A 19,423-nucleotide genomic window follows, 5' to 3' on the forward strand; every position below is an offset into this window, starting at 1 on the left:
GTCTCCTTTGCTGCGTAAATCGACTCCGATCTGGAAATACAGGAACTCTAGATCCCTTAACGTGGGGGTTGGATTACTGTGCAGTTGCCCTCTGATCCAGCAGCTCCACCAACATTTTCCCAGCATCTGACTCTTTGGTTGACAGGTTCTTTAATGAGAGCCATTTCAAACTCGTCTGTTGCTGAAATATTTGTATTATTCCCATTAAAACCTCGGAATAAGCCTGCTGTGGCATCACAAAGATTCCTTTGCCTCATTCTCAAGCACTTGTACCTTAGACACCAGATGTACTCATCAAGAAGGCTGCAGAGCTTGAAGCACTCTTTGCATTTCCTCCTCTTATGCTCGAGGAATACAACCCATTCTTGAGTTATGTGCTGGCATGGAAACACAGCCTTGACCCCCTCTCATAACACATTCTACAGGGCTCGTATTCCTTTCAATGTATGGGGAAATTGTTGTCATTCTAAGAGCAGTGTCTTTTTTGTTATAGAGTTTCATATATCGCGAATTTGACCCGAAGGTATCGGGTATCAGAGCGCTTTACAGGAGCACCAGTTGCATTACATGAGGACACATTCATTTTTGTTAGGCATGGAAAGATTTAGGGGCATATTTATGTTCTCTGGCGCATCCCTGCAAATCAGCATGGATGCGCCAGGGAAGATGCGTCACGCAAGTTTGCCCTTGCGCCACCGCAGATGCGCCGCATTTACAATGCGGTGCATCGTGGCGCAAGGACAAGCAGATACGTGACGCATCTGCCGGCGTAAGGTTGGCGCAGTGCTGAAGTTGCGACGCAACTCCAGCACTGTTTCAACCTACCCTATCCCTAACATGGTGCGTCAAGCCTTACGCCTGCTTCAAGCAGGCGCAGGGTTTTGACGCATCACCGTTGGGAAAGTGACTCAGTGAAATCTTATAGATTTCACTGAGTCACTTTTCAGGGGCGTTCCTGCGACGGAACGCCCCCCCTGAGTAGAAATGCCCTCATGAAACCTGACGCAGGTTTTATGTGGCGCAGGGCTTTACACCGTGACGCATCTCCATAGATGCGTCACGATGTAAATGGGGCGCAACATGACGCAGGGTTTACACCGCCGCTGCGTCACAAAAGTGACGCAACGGCGGCGTAAATGTGGCGCAAGCCTGATATAAATCTGCCCCTTAGTGATTGCCCAGAATCACAGTATGTTGCACGTCCTTGCCGAGACTCGAACCCTGTCCCCAAGATTCGAGGTCGACCGTCCTAGCCGTTAGGCCAACTCCTTTTTATCCTGGGTACACTCTGTATAACATCATATTGTCGTTTTCAGGGCCTCCTGATTCTTCATCACATTCACCTTTGGAGGTTGTTGCTTTTGGTGCAAAAACATCCTTTTTATCTTTGGGACCATATCGCTTAAGCTCATTTGGTGTCCTCTTCTTTCTGGGGCGATATCAGAAACATCCAGTCGCACTGCTTCACCCCTCACTCATGTCCTCAGTGACCTGTTTCTCTGGTAAGCCTACTCTACTGTATGTCACACCATGGAGGATGTACACATGGCTATGTTGCAAAACAGAAATCACCCGCTCTCCTCAGGGGCCACCCCTCTATCTCCTTGTGTTGTCACCCGGCATCAGGCATGGCTGAAACACCAAAGTGCGAGTTCATTGGGGGACCCAAAGAACCCCTCCAATCGGAGAACAAACACCAGGTACTGCCATCACTCATGGCTGCATCAGCATCATCCCAATAGCCTTTGTTGCTGCTGGGGCAAGATGTTTTGTGTCTTAGGCCGCCAACATCCGCTCTTGCCATTAGAGAACCCTGGACACCAGGTATACATAAGCCTCCGGTGTTAAAGGCACCCTAAAATAAGGAGTAGAGTTGAGGCTATCTCAAAAGACCACCATCGTGGTGCAAAACTGGCTCCATCCCCATCCTTCTTTTTAGATTCACATGTATACAAAGGGATGTTCACTAAGATCCATCTGGAACACCGAAAAGGATCCCCAATAGTGAGCCAAACATTATCATTATCATTTTGATGTTTGGAATAACTGAGAGGATCAAGGGGTCTAAATATATGAGCATTTGTACATTTTACAAAGTGTTTGAGTGGGGAAGTAGGCCTCGTGTCTAGTGTGCGCACCCTAAATATAATATATATTTTAGTCCCAGTGACATCATCTGTAGGGCTTCTCCTGCCTCCTAAGTCCCTGCAGCACTGCAATTTGATTTATTTTTGCATCACTTTCTGGAGCCACAAGCTTCATAGTCTCCTGTATAGTCTCTCTATCCTCAATTCTAAAGCAGCCTCAAACAAATATTTTGGCTGGTGTTCATTTTCTTCAGTGTGGCCCCTTTTTCCCATGATTGGCCTGTGTGAATCACAGAGCAGCCTCTCTTTTGGCCCTTTCATCTCTTTCGGCACCAGAATGGTATTGCTTCCTCGCCCACTGGTCACAGGGGGAGTCCACCCTGGCGTAGCCAAGCCCTGAGGATCCTTCCTTCATGCATTTCCAGAGTATGTTAATCCGGCCTCTTCCTTCCCCTAAGGCACTGCTAGAAGAAGACCATTTTGTCCTATAGTGGGGGCCCTCAGAGCAATTGGAGTGAGGCAAGTGCCACTACATGCCCATTTGGCCCAGTCGTTCTTTCAGGCTTCTTTTGTGTGTTTGTGCAACCACACCTGCAGGCCCTGCTTGCAGTGTTGATTAAATGAGGACTGCCGTTCTCATTTGATTTGCAGGAAGAGGATGCCCCAATGGCGCTGCCACCCTCTCTTGCCATCCACCCCTGCAGTTAGGCCAATTTGTGCCTCTGATTTGACACTTGATGGCCAATCTAAGCTCCTACTGCCATGCTGCTTGTGCCTATCACGGGCCTCCGATTACATGTCCATTCAGAGAAAGATGTCTAGTCTTCCCTCTGTAATCCTGTCAGGTGTAAAGATTGTTGATCTCTGATATTTTGGGGGAATGCACAGCTCTCTCAAAGTGCGTCCAGCGTCCTAACCTGCAGGCTACAAGCCCACCCATGTATTTATCTCTTAACTGTTGTTAAATTGATGTGAGCTGACCTTCTCTTTTCGAGTATAGCCTTGAACTGAGACAAGCTGCCAAAAGCATTACCTATGTGGACTTCAAAAAGTCATGGATCACCTTTTTAAATGATTTGTGTATTGTTATCCATTGGTACTTGTCTATTATTTTACACAGTAAAAGAACATGACATCTAACTGAGGATGGATTCTTATTATTTACAGTAACATCTATATTCTTACACATCAGTATATTTACACTTCTATATATCCACAGAAACTGGTGATGGAGAACATGGATGTTCTGGTCCAGATCCGATCAAATTTTGACAAACCTGAGCAGATGGCATCTTTGTTATTGCGATTGGCCTGTAAGTAGTAGAGCCTGGTGCAACTGACATCTTAAAAGTGCTGTGTATTTCATATTTGCATGTCTAAATGTATTGTTGGGCCCAGGAAACATAGGTATGTGTGTAAAGAATTTGGCACGGGAATGGAGTGGCTTCATGGGCTCGCACTTCAGCTGAGCGCTCAAACTGTTCAAATGTCATCTCCATTTGATTTGTCTAGTCTACCTTCCTAATCCTGGGCCAGGTCAAGGACAATTTTCCATTCTCCACTGAGTATAGTTTTAACCCAAATAAAAATTGTAAGAATATAGTTGAATTTACCAAAAATGGTTCTTCTGGCCTGGTTTGGGAGCATAGATAGAGCCTAGGATGACTGTAATGCCTCAGATATGTAATTTTACAACTGCTTAACAGTACTCAGTAATTACATTAGCTATTTTAATAAGTGAAGTGTTTTAATCTTATATAATATGTTTACATTTTGCATAATAAATTCAAGCATGTATTAACATTACAATATATGTAATTGAAATCTATGTTAATTAATTGTAATTATTAAGTTAACAACTATTGTGATGGGGTGTATAAGCAGCTGATACTTTTAATAATGAATATTAAACCGTACAATATTTTTTGATATTTTTAAAATTTATCTTTTATAAAAATAAATCTATTAGTAGATCAGACCACCGCAGACATACTTACCTTCCAAATGTTTGCTGGACTGGACTTAGAATAGTAATTCTGTCTCCTCCCTCTTACCTCCTAATATATGCACTTTACCCAATGTTTGCGGCACTGCAGTTATAAAAGTAACTTTGACAACTCCATGCAATTGCACTTTCTCAAACATTAGCATTGGCAATATGACCAACCGAAATATAGCATTATTTCCCATAGGTTTTTGGACTGAAGTTAGAGGAGTAAGTCTGACACCCCCAAAAATATTCATTTTCCCAGTTGTTCCTTGAACTAAGAGATAGATTAGTACATCTGACTTCTCAAATATATTCACTATCCTTAATTTGCTGCACTCAAGTTTGAATATTAAATAGATTTATTGCAATATATATGTTTAGTGTATTTTGTCGCAATGTATTATACTTTAAAATAAAAACTATGTTATTTACATAAAATATACATGTCAGGTAATATAAATTCAAGTTTTTGAACCACAATATGTTCGTATTTGCTAATTTGGTACTTTCCATTATAAGTATGTGACACTGATATTTTTAAAGTCATATTTTGACATTCATATTATGGTACCATAACATTTAGTGGTCAATATTCTGGCATACAAGCCTTGCATTAGTCATGTGGTATTTGTACAGATTATCAGCAAAAAAAATACTGTGATACAAAATTATTGTGTCAAGAATATTGGGATTGCAGAAATATCATCGACAAGAATATCTAAGGTATACATTTTGTTTTTAGTGTTGTTGATAATATTGTTGTAATAAATATTCATGTAGAAAATATTGTAGTATGTACAGTCCTTTGTAAGTGTTCATTTGTATGTAATTTATTGTAGTGTGTTTAATTGCAAATGTTATTTGTGTTTATTGGTATTTTTAGTAAGATAATTTATTAGGTATGAAATTGTTGAAATTTGTATTTTTAGTTGTATTAATGTACATAAATTCCGTTTTCATACCTTTATTAGTAGTGGGATATTGGGTTTTTAGGGGATAAGGATGGGACCAGTTTTAAAAAGTGTATATGTAAAGTAAAATGTTTGTCAATAATTATAATGACATGCAAATTAATGTTTTACAATTAAAAAAATATTTTTTAACTGTAATATTTTTGACAAATTTCCATTTCACATTAAAATATATATTTATTGTCAGAAGTGTAAAATATTTTTAATTTCAAACAATTAATTTTATAAAAGCATTTACAAATTATACCTATTCAATAAATTATTGTAATAAAGTAAAATAAAAAGGTTTCATATAGATGTTTCATAATGTAAAGCTTTTTCTGTGAATTTTTTGTAATTATCTAATTTTTTTAATTTAATTTATTTTAATATTTTTAATAAATGTCATTTAATATTAAATAAAATGTATATTAATGGTATTAAATTTCAACCAAAAATGTTATTTATAAGAAAAAGTGTATGTACATTGTTAAAAAATGTATATAACACTATATAAAAAATATTTTTTTAAAGTACAATTATTACAATTTATTTTTGTATGAACTTTAAAAAAAGTAAATATTTTCTCAAACATTTCTTAATATTATACAAAATTGATACCTATTTTGTTTTTTAATTATAATTTGTTTTATTATAATTATGTTTTTTCAAATTAATATTTGTTTTAAATTGTTTTTATCTATGATTGTTTCATTTAGGTCATGATTTTACTTATTTTTCAAACATGTCTTGTCATATAACTGAGGACAGGAGCTCTAAAAAGACACTCTGAGCAAAGATCCTGAAGCAAGATTACAGTGTCAGCTGAAATGCAGAACATTCATCTATGTATGCTACGATACGGGGTCCGCCACTAATCCCAGAGATCATTGATATGTAATCATTCTGCTTCAATAGGAAGGTGTGGGTTTAGTCTAATCTGTTTTATAACATGACAGGGCTTTTTATGGTAAATGGTTTGTTAAACATGCTAAAGATATTTTTGGTATGCATTTGTTTTCTAATTGTGGTGGACATACTGCATGTTAGACAGGGCTTTAAGTGGGATGAAAAAAAGTAGGGGGCCTTGCCAATGCAATTAAGGGTGTGGCTTGGAAACACCAAAGCTGAAAACCTGTGTTTAGCACAGTGTGCCCTCTGACTGGCATTTTCCTGCTTCTGTAATCACATCCATGAATATCATACAAGTAACAAGCCAGGATTATTGGCTTTGTCAATGGTTCTTAGCTTTGTTGGCTTTGTTGTTTAGAGTATTTTAAATGCTTCAGTTCTGAAATGATGAGACTGTGAAAGAAATATAACAAGTCTCTTTGAAGCTACATCAATGGCAGTGAAGGGTGGTACTGCTGCAGAGTTAAGATACATTTTTTTCATCCTAAGGGTGAGGGTAAAAATGGGTAGCCCGATAGGGACCCGTTGCCGCACCTGCTTTTTAGAACTGCTGGTGCTGAGCACAGACACGACCCCGCCCACTTAAAGCCCTGATCTTAGAGCAAAAATGTTTAAATAAATATTATAAACTTCTTTTGTATCTCTTGTTTATCTTATTGTGGACAAGTACGAGTGAGAGAGCGAAAGGGTGTGTCCTGTTACCAAGATCCCTGAGAGGGTCGAGAGTGTTGTGTTCTGTGGTGCCAATTCACTTGTTTCTCTGGAAAAGTTAGGAGGCCAAGTGAAGCACTATAGCTAGTCGTGCTCGGGCTCTTGGATACTGAAGTGGCATAGTGGCCCATTCCCTACATGCAGATATTCTATGGTCTCAAGAATAGTTCTGTTAATTAGCAGAATCCCTGCAAGATGGTGCCACCAATGTTCTGCTCAGGTACTTACTTGCAGGAACCCTGAGTAGTGTGTGTGCTTGTCCACAACACACTCACACCTTTTAATGGAGACACCTGTGGTGTTAGGGATTTATCCTCCACAGTTTTTAGGGAACACCTAGTTTGGTTGGTTTTTCATGCTTGAATGTTAAAAGGTTCAGAACCTGTTTCTGTCAACTTTTCACACATACACTACCCCACCAGCAACTGCTGCATATAGACTTATGCACTTACAGAAATTCTTCTTACTGTCTGGGAGCACCAGACTTGGTTTAATGGCACCCTTTCCCATGTTTCCCTCTCAGTAATGAGAGGGCTACTTGGCTGGAGTTTGCAGGGTATACTCGATACCCAGATTTTCCCAATTTAAATCTCTTGAAAACCCAGGGTTTATACAATGTTCTTGTTGTCCTATACAGACGTTGTACGCAATTCATTTTGTGTACACTATTAGCTGGTCTAGCTAGACTTGGTCTGCAAGCACAAGCCCAGTTGCCTGCAGCACCTGTAATTAGTCCTGTAATTGTTCATTCAATTATGGGCAAACGACCCATGGGTAAACGATTGTGAAGAAATACCATTTTGGATTGCCCAAACAATCTATCAACTTGAAGCTGTATTTCCCCTTACGGAACCACAAGACAAGCACAGAATTTTAACTATGTGTTTACCCACTGGGTTCCCACTCTAGCAGACTGCAACAAGTGAGGAACTATCTTTGCCACTGTCGACACTCTTTGTCATGGCATCCCTAGATGGACGTTATACTGAACGTCCTCAAACAAATACAGAATGAGTGTGGGGCAGGGCCTGCCCTCTATATCAGGATGAAACTCATGGGTAATTTTCCCGTTGTCTCTGAAATTATTCTTTCTATTGTTAAATGAGAAGCAACATCTTTGGCTATACGCCAGCGACATGCCACGGTGGCAGAGGCCGACTGCGAACGTGAGTTGCCTGTCATTATTTCTAATGTGTATATGTCTTTAGGAAGCAATAGCTTGAGAACCAGAGCTTCATTACCACCACTTGCCAAGCCTAGCACTGACAAGGATGCCAGACCAGCCCGCGAGTTTGCTAAACAACCATTGGATAAAGCTAAACTACAACAGAAAGGTAAGCAGTGCTGCTGTTATCCACCCCCGGAGAACCCTTTGAAAGACAGTACGATTTTCGTGATCCTACTAAGATCAGGACTCAAGACAGGTATCAGGCTCCTGATGCACATCATCCTCTTTTTGCTTTCAGGACTCGTCTGACCAGCAGTATGACAGAGGAGGGCAATCTGACCACACACAAGAAGTGTATATGAAACCAGAAAGGGAGACACAACGCCAGTCGGGGTCGGCATGACTAGCTGGTGGGGGTGGGGAGGTTCATGCGGGGAAGGGGGGTCACGCAGGGGTTTAATTGAATAATAATTTAAAAAATGTAACTTACCTTCCTGCCATCCGGGTTCCATGTCGTCTCTGCTTCAGCTCCTGCTCTCCTGCCCCCGGCAGAAACAGGATGCAGACAGCCAGGCTCCCACCCCTAAGCCAGTCACAATACTGCAAGCAGTGTTGTGATTTGTCGGTACGCCGCCCAGCCAGGGGCTAATGGCCCGGCCATGTTCTCCATGTAGGCTGAATTGCAGCCTGCATGGAGAAGGGCAGAGGGAGCATGACTGGTTGGTAGGCCCTCTGCAGTGGGCAGGCAGGCCACTCCTCCCCTGCCCTGCCCTGCTCTTGGAGCAGCCCCGCACACCCACCCGCCCACAACTAAACCCTTCTGCTTTCTCGCAGTGCGAGAAGCAGAAACATAAAATGGTAGTTATTACCATTTTATGTTTCTGCTTCTCACACTGTGAGAAAGCAGTGGGGTGAAGCTCCTCTGCCGTAGTGGAGGAGCCGCCCCTGCACATCACTCATCTGACGTGAAGATAAAGAAGGAGGACAGACCTCCTCCTTAATGAGCCCCTTTTCAGAACAACAGTGTTGCAGCCTTAACTGCTAAATATGGCACAGACTGTGAGAACCCTCCTCCTAAACACAAGTTGAGCGGTGACTCTCCTCAACAGTGTGATAGAAGTCACCATAGTACACCAGACGCTCCACCAGTTTCTGGTAGCGAAAACAACAGAGACATTTATTGCGGTTGAGACCGTGGACACACTCATAACCCCTATAGATAGACTATGGGCCTTATTACAGGTACAGCGGTCCTCAGGACCGCCGTACTCGTGGTGGTGGTCCAACCACCGCAACATTGCAGGACCGCCCACAATGTGGCGGTCGGACCGCCACAAGACTGCCGGCTCTGCCGCAACTGGTCTGAATATGCTGGTGATGCTGCTGCCGGCACTGCTAAGCATTTTACTAGTTGCCTTTTCACCAACCTTTTCATGACAGTGAGTCCGCCAAGAAAAAGGGTGGCAGAGACACAATTAAGGAGGTCTTCCCGATATGGGCATAGGGGCGTATGCAGGGGGTGCACATGTTGTACTCCCCTGTAATTGCACTCCCATTCCTGGAAGGTGCGGCATGCATGCTTCACCGTGCAGGAATGTGCTGCAGGTACTGTCACTGCGGCGGGATGCATGTTAAGCTCTCCTATGAGACTAACAGCCTACTATCATAAAACCACAGCAGCACCGCCTGCCATGTATTACACTTGTAATCCAGCAGGTGGGAGCACTATGGGCTTGGTGGTCTTCCTGTCAGCGCACAGTGGTGGACCGACAGGAGGACCGTCAAACTCATAATAAGGCCCTATATCATTTAGATATTCAAATTAAAGGTGACGTTAAATGCACCATTAAAGCTATATTCTGGGATAACTTTACTACGTCTTATGATATTCTTCTGGTGGAGGTGGATTGGCCTCCACCATTTGTACTTGCATCCCTCAAGGTGAGGTTGTAATTTTACCTTCTTTTTCACAGTTTGTCCCTCACAAGGTCAAACAAGCTTACGCATCTGGATGGGCCCTTGTTTTGGCCCCTGCACTTTATCATCATCATACTGGTTTGGATAAGGATTCCCCTTATAATGTCATTGCTCTATAGTCCATACCACAAGTTCAACAACAATATCCTATTAAACGGGATGTAAAAGCGCCCGTTAACGAAACTCTTTCCTAATTGCAGTATGAAGGAGTAATTGAACCCTGTATCTCTCAAATGAATAATCCTCTTTTTCCTGTTCTGAAACGTGATAATTCCTATCGCATTGTCTCAGGCTAGAGACATTTGACAGTCATGCATGCACATTTGCAGTGCAAAATACACACCGTAAGACACCCATTATTAATGTAGTCCACAAAAAATGCAAAGCCACTTTGGACATTTCCAGTGCTTTTATCAGTCATAATTTGGCTCATGAGAGCTGAGACTGGTCCGCCTTTAGCGCAATAGGTTTTCAAATGTTCTATGCACGACTTGTCATGGGCTATAAGAACAGCTCAGGAGTTTTTGCAGCACAAATTGTGTCAATTCTGCATGAGACTGACCCTGAAACTCTGTCGTGAGTAGATGACACTCCCTGAAGGACAACAAACTAAACCCTCACTTGGCCAGAGTAGATCGCATCATATTGAGATTTGCTGCACTTAGTTACAAATTCAACTTCAAGAAATCTAACATAACATTCGGAGTGTCATTTATTTGGGGTATGAACTTACAATGAGGGAAAGAGTCTTGCCCCTCATTTTCTGGGGAAATGTGCACATTTGCAGCCTCCAAACACACCTAAACAATTGCAGTCTCTGCTGGGATTTTGAATTTTGTAGGACATACATACCTGAATATGTAAAAAACCATTAAACCTCTTTATGTTTTAATGCACCCTGATTTATCCACTTTGTGCTTGACATCAGAACACATAGATACACTCCTATCTTTACAATCTGACTTGCTTGAAACACGTTACTTGCACACACGTGTCAATAACACAAACCTGGTCATCCAAATTTTACCAGACACAATTTGATTTACATATATCACCTTTAACAAAGGTGAAACAGTGTGTAGAGCATATACATTGTATTTATATTCCAGACTGGAAATGCGTTTTGCATCCACTGAAAAAATACTGATTAATGGGCAGATGTCCACCCTTAAAGAACTGCCAATTGTTCAAGGGAAATGCATTATTGTAGTTATTCCAGTGCCAGCCTTGGAGGCTGTCACAAAGGCCAGCGTCTCTAACGCAAAGGCCCTCCATCCTAGATGGATACAATGAGCTACATCCTTAACAGTTGTAGATGTAGAGTAACTCTTCAATATTTCTTTACAAACACAAGAATATCTGCAATATTTGCATGTATTCCCATTATCTTATGCAATTCTGCGTCTTGATCAGTATAAATGTATCATTTACACTCATGGTGCAGCTCAACCTACCATAAGGTCTAAGCAGTTATATTCTGCAGCATATGTCATCAATATTTGTATTGAGTTGGATAGCATTTTTCACCGTCAAATACCTCGCGCGCTGTCTTTAGGAGACTGCACTGCACAGTGTGCTGAACCGAAGGCTTTGCTTCTTGCACTTGAAAATACAGTCCCTGAATTCCCCACACTTATTGTGTGTGATTTGTATTACTGTGTACAGTTCTTTCATGATAATTTACATATTGGCGACAAAATTAATTCAAGGATTCTAAGGGTAGCACAATCAAGCACAAACTGCTTTGGGTTAAAGTAGCTTATCTTAAGAATAGGTTGCCACAAACTCATGTCAAACATACATTTAGTCATCAATTTGTGGGAACGCAGACTGTAGGGAATTATCTGGTGGATTTAGTAGCTAAATCTGCAGTGGCCCAAGTGAAAATAGCATCAGTCACACTAATTATATTTTGGCTGCATTTAATGCAATTAAGAAAGGCACCTCTTTACCAAAGTGCTTTCCTTCTGAATACTCATCATTTAAATGACAAGAAAGTTCCTTTAGTAACTATTCCTGGGGTTGACAATCGTGTGATTCCCAATGAAGACAAGCTTTAATTGTTGCTGCACATGAAAGTGTAGCTTCCGTCTATGTGGGAGTGGCAGCCACTATCTCGCTCTGACAGCAACGTTATTGGTGACAAGGCTTTTACCTTTTAAATATGTCCTGAGTTGTGACATTTGTTAGCAAATTTAAAGCTCCACCGTGTCTCGTCCACCGCAGACATATCTCTTGATTTGTCACAAGCCTTTTGGCTATATTTACCTCGATCATTGTGGCCCACTGATTTTGGATACTGCATTTAAATTTCACTTAGTTGCAGTTGATTCTTGCTTTAGATTTCTCTGGGTTTGGCCGCAGTGCTCGGCTGATGCTCGAACTGCTATTAAAGACTTACAAGTCTTTAGAAGGACTTTTGCCTACTGTACATTCCACTCGGATCAGGGTCCGGCTTGCGCATCTAAAGCATACCATGATACAATGACGTCCATGGGTATACAGGTGCATTATTTTTCTCCATATAAGCCTGAGGGCAATTCTGTTGTAGAAAGAGTGAACCATGACTTAAAGCAGTTCTTAATGGCTAGAGTATTAGGTACAGAGCGTAATTGGTTGAACCATCTTTTTTGGTTCAGCGAGCACTAAATAAACTCCCCAAAAGATCTCTGGGAGGACAGACACCGTATAAATGGCTTTTTGGAATCAACATGTATGTTCCCGACCTTGAAAGTCCAGACATTGTGACAGCTCCTGCAACCTTTGACATGGATAACAGTTGTGCTGTATTACAGGACCTACAGAAGTTCTCTGACGCTCAATCAAATACTTGTCCATGTCTTCCTCTTTGCGTGCAGATGTAAATACTACAGTTTCTGACTGGCTTCCTCAAGTTGGAGATCTTGTTTGAGAAAAGGTGGCGAATAAAAAGGAATTTGGCCAAACGTGCTGTGCTCCTGTTCCAGACCTTGCATGGTGAGCAAAAAAACAATGGATTTAGGCCCAGATCACTGTACTGGGGTGAATGTATGACATTGTTCTGCATTCTGTCCATCAATAGTTATTTTTGCATTTGTCATCCCAAGTGGGACGGGTATGCTCAGACGTGAGTCCCATGCACTCCATGCCACTGGAATTAGGCTATCCTGGTTGAAGAAGGGTGGGACTCCGAAACCGGTCCTAGGATGCTTGTTTCCAGTCCAGGGAAGACGTGGCCTGGCAGTTTGGGCTGGACTGTTCCCATTGGGCACACGGTCAAGACAGATTTTCATATGGCGGGGTCCAAACTGGAATGGCATGGTGAGTAAAAAAACGATGGATGTAGGCCCAGATCTCTGTACTGGGGTGAATGTATGACATTGTTCTGCATTCTGTCCATCAATAGTTCTTTTTGCATTTGTCATCCCAAGTGGGACGGGTATGCTTAGATGTGAGTTCCGTGCTCTCCATGACACTGGAATCAAGCTATCCTGGTTGAAGAGGGGTGGAAACCCGAAACCGGTCCTAGGATGCTTATTTCCAGTCCAGGGAGGACCTGGCCTGGCAGTTCGGGCTGGACTGTTCCCATTGGGCACACGGACAAGACTGATTTTCATATGGCTGGGTCCAAACCGGAATAGCATGGTGAGCAAGAAAACTATGGATTTAGGCCCAGATCTCTGTACTGGGGTGAATGTATGACATTGTTCTGCATTCTGTCCATCAATAGTTCTTTGGATTTGTCACCCCGAGTGGGACGGGTATGCTCAGACGTGAGTCCTGTGCTCTCCATGCCACTGGACTCAAGCTATCCTGGCTGAAGAGGGGTGAAACCCCGAAACCGGTCCTAGGATGCTTGTTTCCAGTCCAGGGAAGACGTGGCCTGGCAGTTTGGGCTGGACTGTTCCCATTGGGCACATGGTCAAGACAGATTTTCATATGGCGGGGTCCAAACTGGAATGGCATGGTGAGTAAAAAAAAGATGGATTTAGGCCCAGATCTCTGTACTGGGGTGAATGTATGACATTGTTCTGCATTCTGTCCATCAATAGTTCTTTTTGCATTTGTCATCCCAAGTGGGACGGGTATGCTTAGATGTGAGTTCCGTGCTCTCCATGACACTGGAATCAAGCTATCCTGGTTGAAGGGGGTGGAAACCCGAAACCGGTCCTAGGATGCTTGTTTCCAGTCCAGGGAGGACCTGGCCTGGCAGTTCGGGCTGGACTGTTCCCATTGGGCACACGGACAAGACTGATTTTCATATGGCTGGGTCCAAACCGGAATAGCATGGTGAGCAAGACAACTATGGATTTAGGCCCACATCTCTGTACTGGGGTGAATGTATGACATTGTTCTTCATTCTGTCCATCAATAGTTCTTTTTGGATTTGTCACCCTGAGTGGGACGGGTATGCTCAGACGTGAGTCCTGTGCTCTCCATGCCACTGGAATCAAGCTATCCTGGCTGAAGAGGGGTGAAACCCCGAAACCGGTCCTAGGATGCTTGTTTCCAGTCCAGGGAGGACCTGGCCTGGCAGTTTCGGCTGGACTGTTCACATTGGGCACAGGGTCAAGACTGGTTTGCATATGGCTGGGTCCAAACTAGAATCGCATGGTGAGCAAAAAAACGATGGATTTAGGCCCAGATCTCTGTACTGGGGTGAATGTATGACATTGTTCTGTATTCTGTCCATCAATAGTTCTTTTCTTGCATTTGTCACCCCGAGTGGGACGGGTATGCTCAGACGTGAGTTCCGTGCTCTCCATGCCACTGGAATCAAGCTATCCTGGCTGAAGAGGGGTGAAACCCCGAAACCGGTCCTATAATGCTTGCTTCCAGTCCAGGGATGACCTGGCCTGGCAATTCGGGCTGGACTATTCCCATTAGGCACAAGGTTCAAGACTGATTTGCATATGGCTGGGTCCAAACTGGAATGTCATGGTGATCCATAAAACGATTGATTTAGGCCCAGATCTCTGTACTGAGGTGAATGTATGACATTGTTCTGCATTCTGTCCATCAATAGTTCTTTTTGGATTTGTCACCCCGAGTGGGACGGGTATGCTCAGACGTGAGTCCTGTGCTCTCCATGCCACTGGAATCAAGCTATCCTGGCTGAAGAGGGGTGAAACCCCGAAACCGGTCCTAGGATGCTTGTTTCCAGTCCAGGGAGGACCTGGCCTGGCAGTTTCGGCTGGACTGTTCACATTGGGCACAGGGTCAAGACTGGTTTGCATATGGCTGGGTCCAAACTAGAATCGCATGGTGAGCAAAAAAACAATGGATTTAGGCCCAGATCTCTGTACTGGGGTGAATGTATGACATTGTTCTGTATTCTGTCCATCAATAGTTCTTTTCTTGCATTTTTCACCCCGAGTGGGACGGGTATGCTCAGACGTGAGTTCCGTGCTCTCCATGCCACTGGAATCAAGCTATCCTGGCTGAAGAGGGGTGAAACCCCGAAACCGGTCCTAGAATGCTTGCTTCCAGTCCAGGGATGACCTGGCCTGGCAATTCGGGCTGGACTGTTCCCATTAGGCACAAGGGTCAAGACTGATTTGCATATGGCTGGTTCCAAACTGCATTTGCATGGTGAGCAAAAAAACGATGGATTTAGGCCCAGATCTCTGTACTGGGGTGAATGTATGACATTGTTCTGCTTTCTGTACATCAATATTTCTTTTTGCATGTGTCACCCCGAGTGGGATGGGTATGCTCAGACGTGGCCTGGCAGTTTGGGCTGGACTGTTCCCATTGGGCACACGGTCAAGACAGATTTTCATATGGCGGGGTCCAAACTGGAATGGCATGGTGAGTGAAAAAACGATGGATTTAGGCCCAGATCTCTGTACTGGGGTGAATGTATGACATTGTTCTGCATCCTGTCCATCAACAGTTCTTTTTGTATATGTCATCCCGAGTGGGAGGGGTATGCTGAGACGTGAGTCCCGTGCTCTCCATGCCACTGGAATCATGCTATCCTGGCAGAAGAGGGGTCAATCCCCAAAACCGGTCCTAGGATGCTTGTTTCCAGTCCAGGGAGGACCTGGCCTGGCAGTTCGGGCTGGACTGTTCGCATTGGGCACAGGGTCAAGACTGATTTGCATATGGCTGTGTCCAAACCGGAATGGCATGGTGAGCAAAAAAAGGATGGATTTAGGCCCACAACTCTGTACTGGGGTGAATGTATGACATTGTTCTGCATTCTGTCCATCAATAGTTCTTTTTGCATTTGTCATCCCGAGTGGGACGGGTATGCTCAGACGTGAGTCCTGTGCTCTCCATGCCACTGGAATCATGCTATCCTGGCTGAAGAGGGGTGAAACCCCGAAACCGGTCCTAGGATGCTTGTTTCCAGTCCAGGGAGGACCTGGCCTGGCAGTTCCGACTGGATTGTTCCCATTGGGCACAGGGTCAAGACTGATTTGCATATGGCAGGGTCCGAACTGGAATGCCATGGTGAGCAAAAAACGATGGATTTAGTCCCAGATCTATGTACTGGGGTGAATGTATGACATTGTTCTGTATTCTGTCCATCAATAGTTCTTTTTGCATTTGTTACCCTGAGTGGGACGGGTATGCTCAGACGTGAGTCCCGTGCTCTCCATGCCACTGGAATCAAGCTATCCTGGCTGAAAGGGGGTGAAACCCTGAAACCGGTCCTAGGATGCTTATTTCCAGTCCAGGGAGGACCTGACCTGGCAGTTCGGGCTGGACTGTTCCCATTAGGCACAGGGTCAAGACTGATTTGCATATGGCTGGGTCCAAACTGGAATGTCATGGTGAGCCATAAAACGATGGATTTAGGCCCACATCTCTGTACTGAGGTGAATGTATGACATTGTCCTGCATTCTGTCCATCTATAGTTCTTTTTGCATTTGTCACCCCGAGAGGGACGGGCATGCTCAGACGTGAGTCCCGTCCCCTCCATGCCACTGGAATCAAGCTATCCTGGCTGAAGAGGGGTGAAACCCCAAAACCGGTCCTAGGATGCTTGTTTCAGGTCCCGGGAGGACCTGGCCTGGCAGTTCGGGCTGGACTGTTGCCATTGGGCACAGGGTCAAGACTGATTTGCATATGGCTGGGTCCAAACTGGAATGTCATGGTGAGCAAAAAAACGATGGATTTATGCCCAGATCTCTGTACTGGGGTGAATGTATGACATTATTCTGCATTCTGTCCATCAATAGTTCTTTTTGCATTTGTCACCCAGAGTGGGATGGGTATGCTCCGCAAGACTTTCCATTGCTATCTGTTAGCACCACCAATGCTGATCCACCCTGGGTTTGGGAGAGGAGGCTGAGTCCTCCGCCGACAATTAGACAGAAACTATACCTGTTTCTACTATTGCGTCTTTTATAATGGATGTCATTTATAAGGATCCACTGTTGGTGAATCCTTCTCAATTGGATTTTTTTAGTCCTACTGCCGAGTCATAGCCGCTAGTTTTCCAGCTGAGCACCTCTGGGTACTATATGGTTAAAGATGAATTTTCTTCAGACAGTTATTCTGTTTTGGAACCACTTCCAGAACAGATTTGTGTTTTTATTTCATGGTTGAAACACACTCCTTGGGTTTTTTGTTCATGAGGATTGGATTTGTGACTTTTGTTATCTGTTAATCAATGGCCATTACCTCCCAGAATGTTCTGCTACAGAAATGATTGGCTCCCCATTCTTTTTCACATAAAGTGAAAAGAAACTTGTCCTTCGTCAATATTTCAGCCGTTCCAGTGACTGATGAGATTGTTTGGGATAAAGTTCCTTTTGACATATTCATCCCCATGGAGATCCTGCAGATACCTTTTGTGTTCAAAGTTTTTATGGGTAATGTTATAGTACCTGGGTTACGGTCAGATGATTAAGACAAGTTGACCAAAATAACTTGGATAACGTGCTTGCTGTTATCGATAGTAGTATTTATATGCTGTCTTTTCCTATTTACAATTTAAACAACATTGGTCCTCATTACGATATTGGTCGGAGTTGCCTTCGACTGACACCGTTGTGGATTGGGAACCGACCAACCTCAGGTCAACGGTTCTGACTGCATTATTTGGATGCGACATGTTGCGGTCGGAAACATACATTTTTTCAATTTTCAACATGTGCGGTGGGCTGAAACCGTCCGCAGCACAATCTCCCATTGAGAAATGGAAGTTTCTAATCATCTCTGCACCATGTGGCAGGCACCATGACAACTCTCGGTGCCTGCCACACGGTGCAGTGATGTTTAGGGGGGCAGCTTTGGTACCCCAGGACCAAATGCGGAAGGCCAGGGGGAAGGGGACCTTGCTAGGGGCTTCCAAAGTAAGTTTCCGATAGCCAATCCATGTCAGTAAGGCTGACATGGATTGGCTGACGGAAACAGAGATCATAATCCCGACAACAGAAACGCCGTCCTTAAGGATTATGAGGCCTTTTCGACTGGCTGACGAGCTCCTTGAGCCAGTCAGAACCGCATTGGATTTTGGTCATCATTATACAGCGGTCAGAATTTAAACCTACAGTGTCGGTCGGAGGCCTTCCGACCGACATTGTAATTAGGCCAATTGTGTTGTTTGTTATTGAAATTGTGCAGAGTGACATGTCAGCATTGCATCATGGGCAAAGTTAGCTTAGATCTATTGTGCAATTTATCTGGATGCTTCAAACACTTAAAAATTGGCGCGTACCATGTCACTACTTGAATTGCAGTTATATATTTCTGCCTTTTAATTTAGCACGCAAACAAGAATTGTTAGCCATGAATGACACCACCTACGCAATGCTGCATCTAGAGAAATTAGAACAACTTCCATTCACTATAACTGAAACTCCTTTGGCTGTGTGGTTAATACATGGTGTTATGTCTCTGCCAATTTCAATATTTCTATTCACAGCTTGCATGAAACATTTCCCCGTAGGTAGATATGAACATCTTAGAGGCAGCTTCGTTCATGGTTGTGGTCGATTCCCTTTGCCTGTCGTTGTGAACGTGCCAATAAGGAGGTTTTTATTACCGAAGAAGAATGCGACTCTACTGTGGACATTCACTCGTTTGTAAACGTGTTGAAATTCACGGTGCATGTGATGCTTTATTACCTAGTTAGACCTGTTGTTTGAAAGAAATCCTGGTATACTTGTATATACATATTTTTAACATCTTTTTTCAGTATATATTAGATAATTGTATATATTTAATACTATTATTAAATGTATTCTTTACAATATTGTAACATCAATAAACAAACTTTTTTTACATGTTTTACATTTTTAATGCTTTTTTACATTTTTCATACATTTATTCGAAATTTTTACATTATTTCCATTTAATTTCTATGGGGCGATAGCCTTTTTTTGAGTTTCATTTAGCATCCACTATTTTTAGGTCTCGCCTGAGACAGCGCTTTAGCGCTGCCTCTGGCGAGACTTATAGTAAGCGAGTTTTGGAAGTGCAAACAGTGCTTTTCAGGCCGCCAACTACAGTGCATGTGCGCCGGGCGCGCGCACCATTTGGCAGCCTGAAAAGCACTGCCTGATCACTTCCTTTGATGTCCTCAGTGAGCCGCGCGGCCACGGAGGACATCAAAGTGCACACCATTTGCACTGTGCCCGCCCCCACTCCCTCCTCGTAAACTTCAGTGCGCGCTTGTCATTTTTACACTTT

The 19,423-nt window shown here is 43.3% G+C and overlaps 1 protein-coding gene across 1 annotated transcript in view; it reads left to right on the forward strand.

Moving 5' to 3' along the window:
- NCKAP1L (NCK associated protein 1 like) overlaps window positions 1-19,423 on the forward strand; it is a 1,693,457-nt gene that overhangs the window by 1,005,145 nt on the left and 668,889 nt on the right. The window contains exon 24 of the mRNA XM_085654768.1: window positions 3,307-3,400. Within this exon, the coding sequence (XP_085510894.1) occupies window positions 3,307-3,400 (94 nt within the window). The remainder of the gene's footprint in view (window positions 1-3,306; window positions 3,401-19,423) is intronic.

The sequence above is a fragment of the Triturus cristatus genome, chromosome 4_1, assembly GCF_964204655.1.
Source record: "Triturus cristatus chromosome 4_1, aTriCri1.1, whole genome shotgun sequence".
In the NCBI taxonomy this organism is placed as follows: Eukaryota; Metazoa; Chordata; class Amphibia; order Caudata; family Salamandridae; genus Triturus; species Triturus cristatus.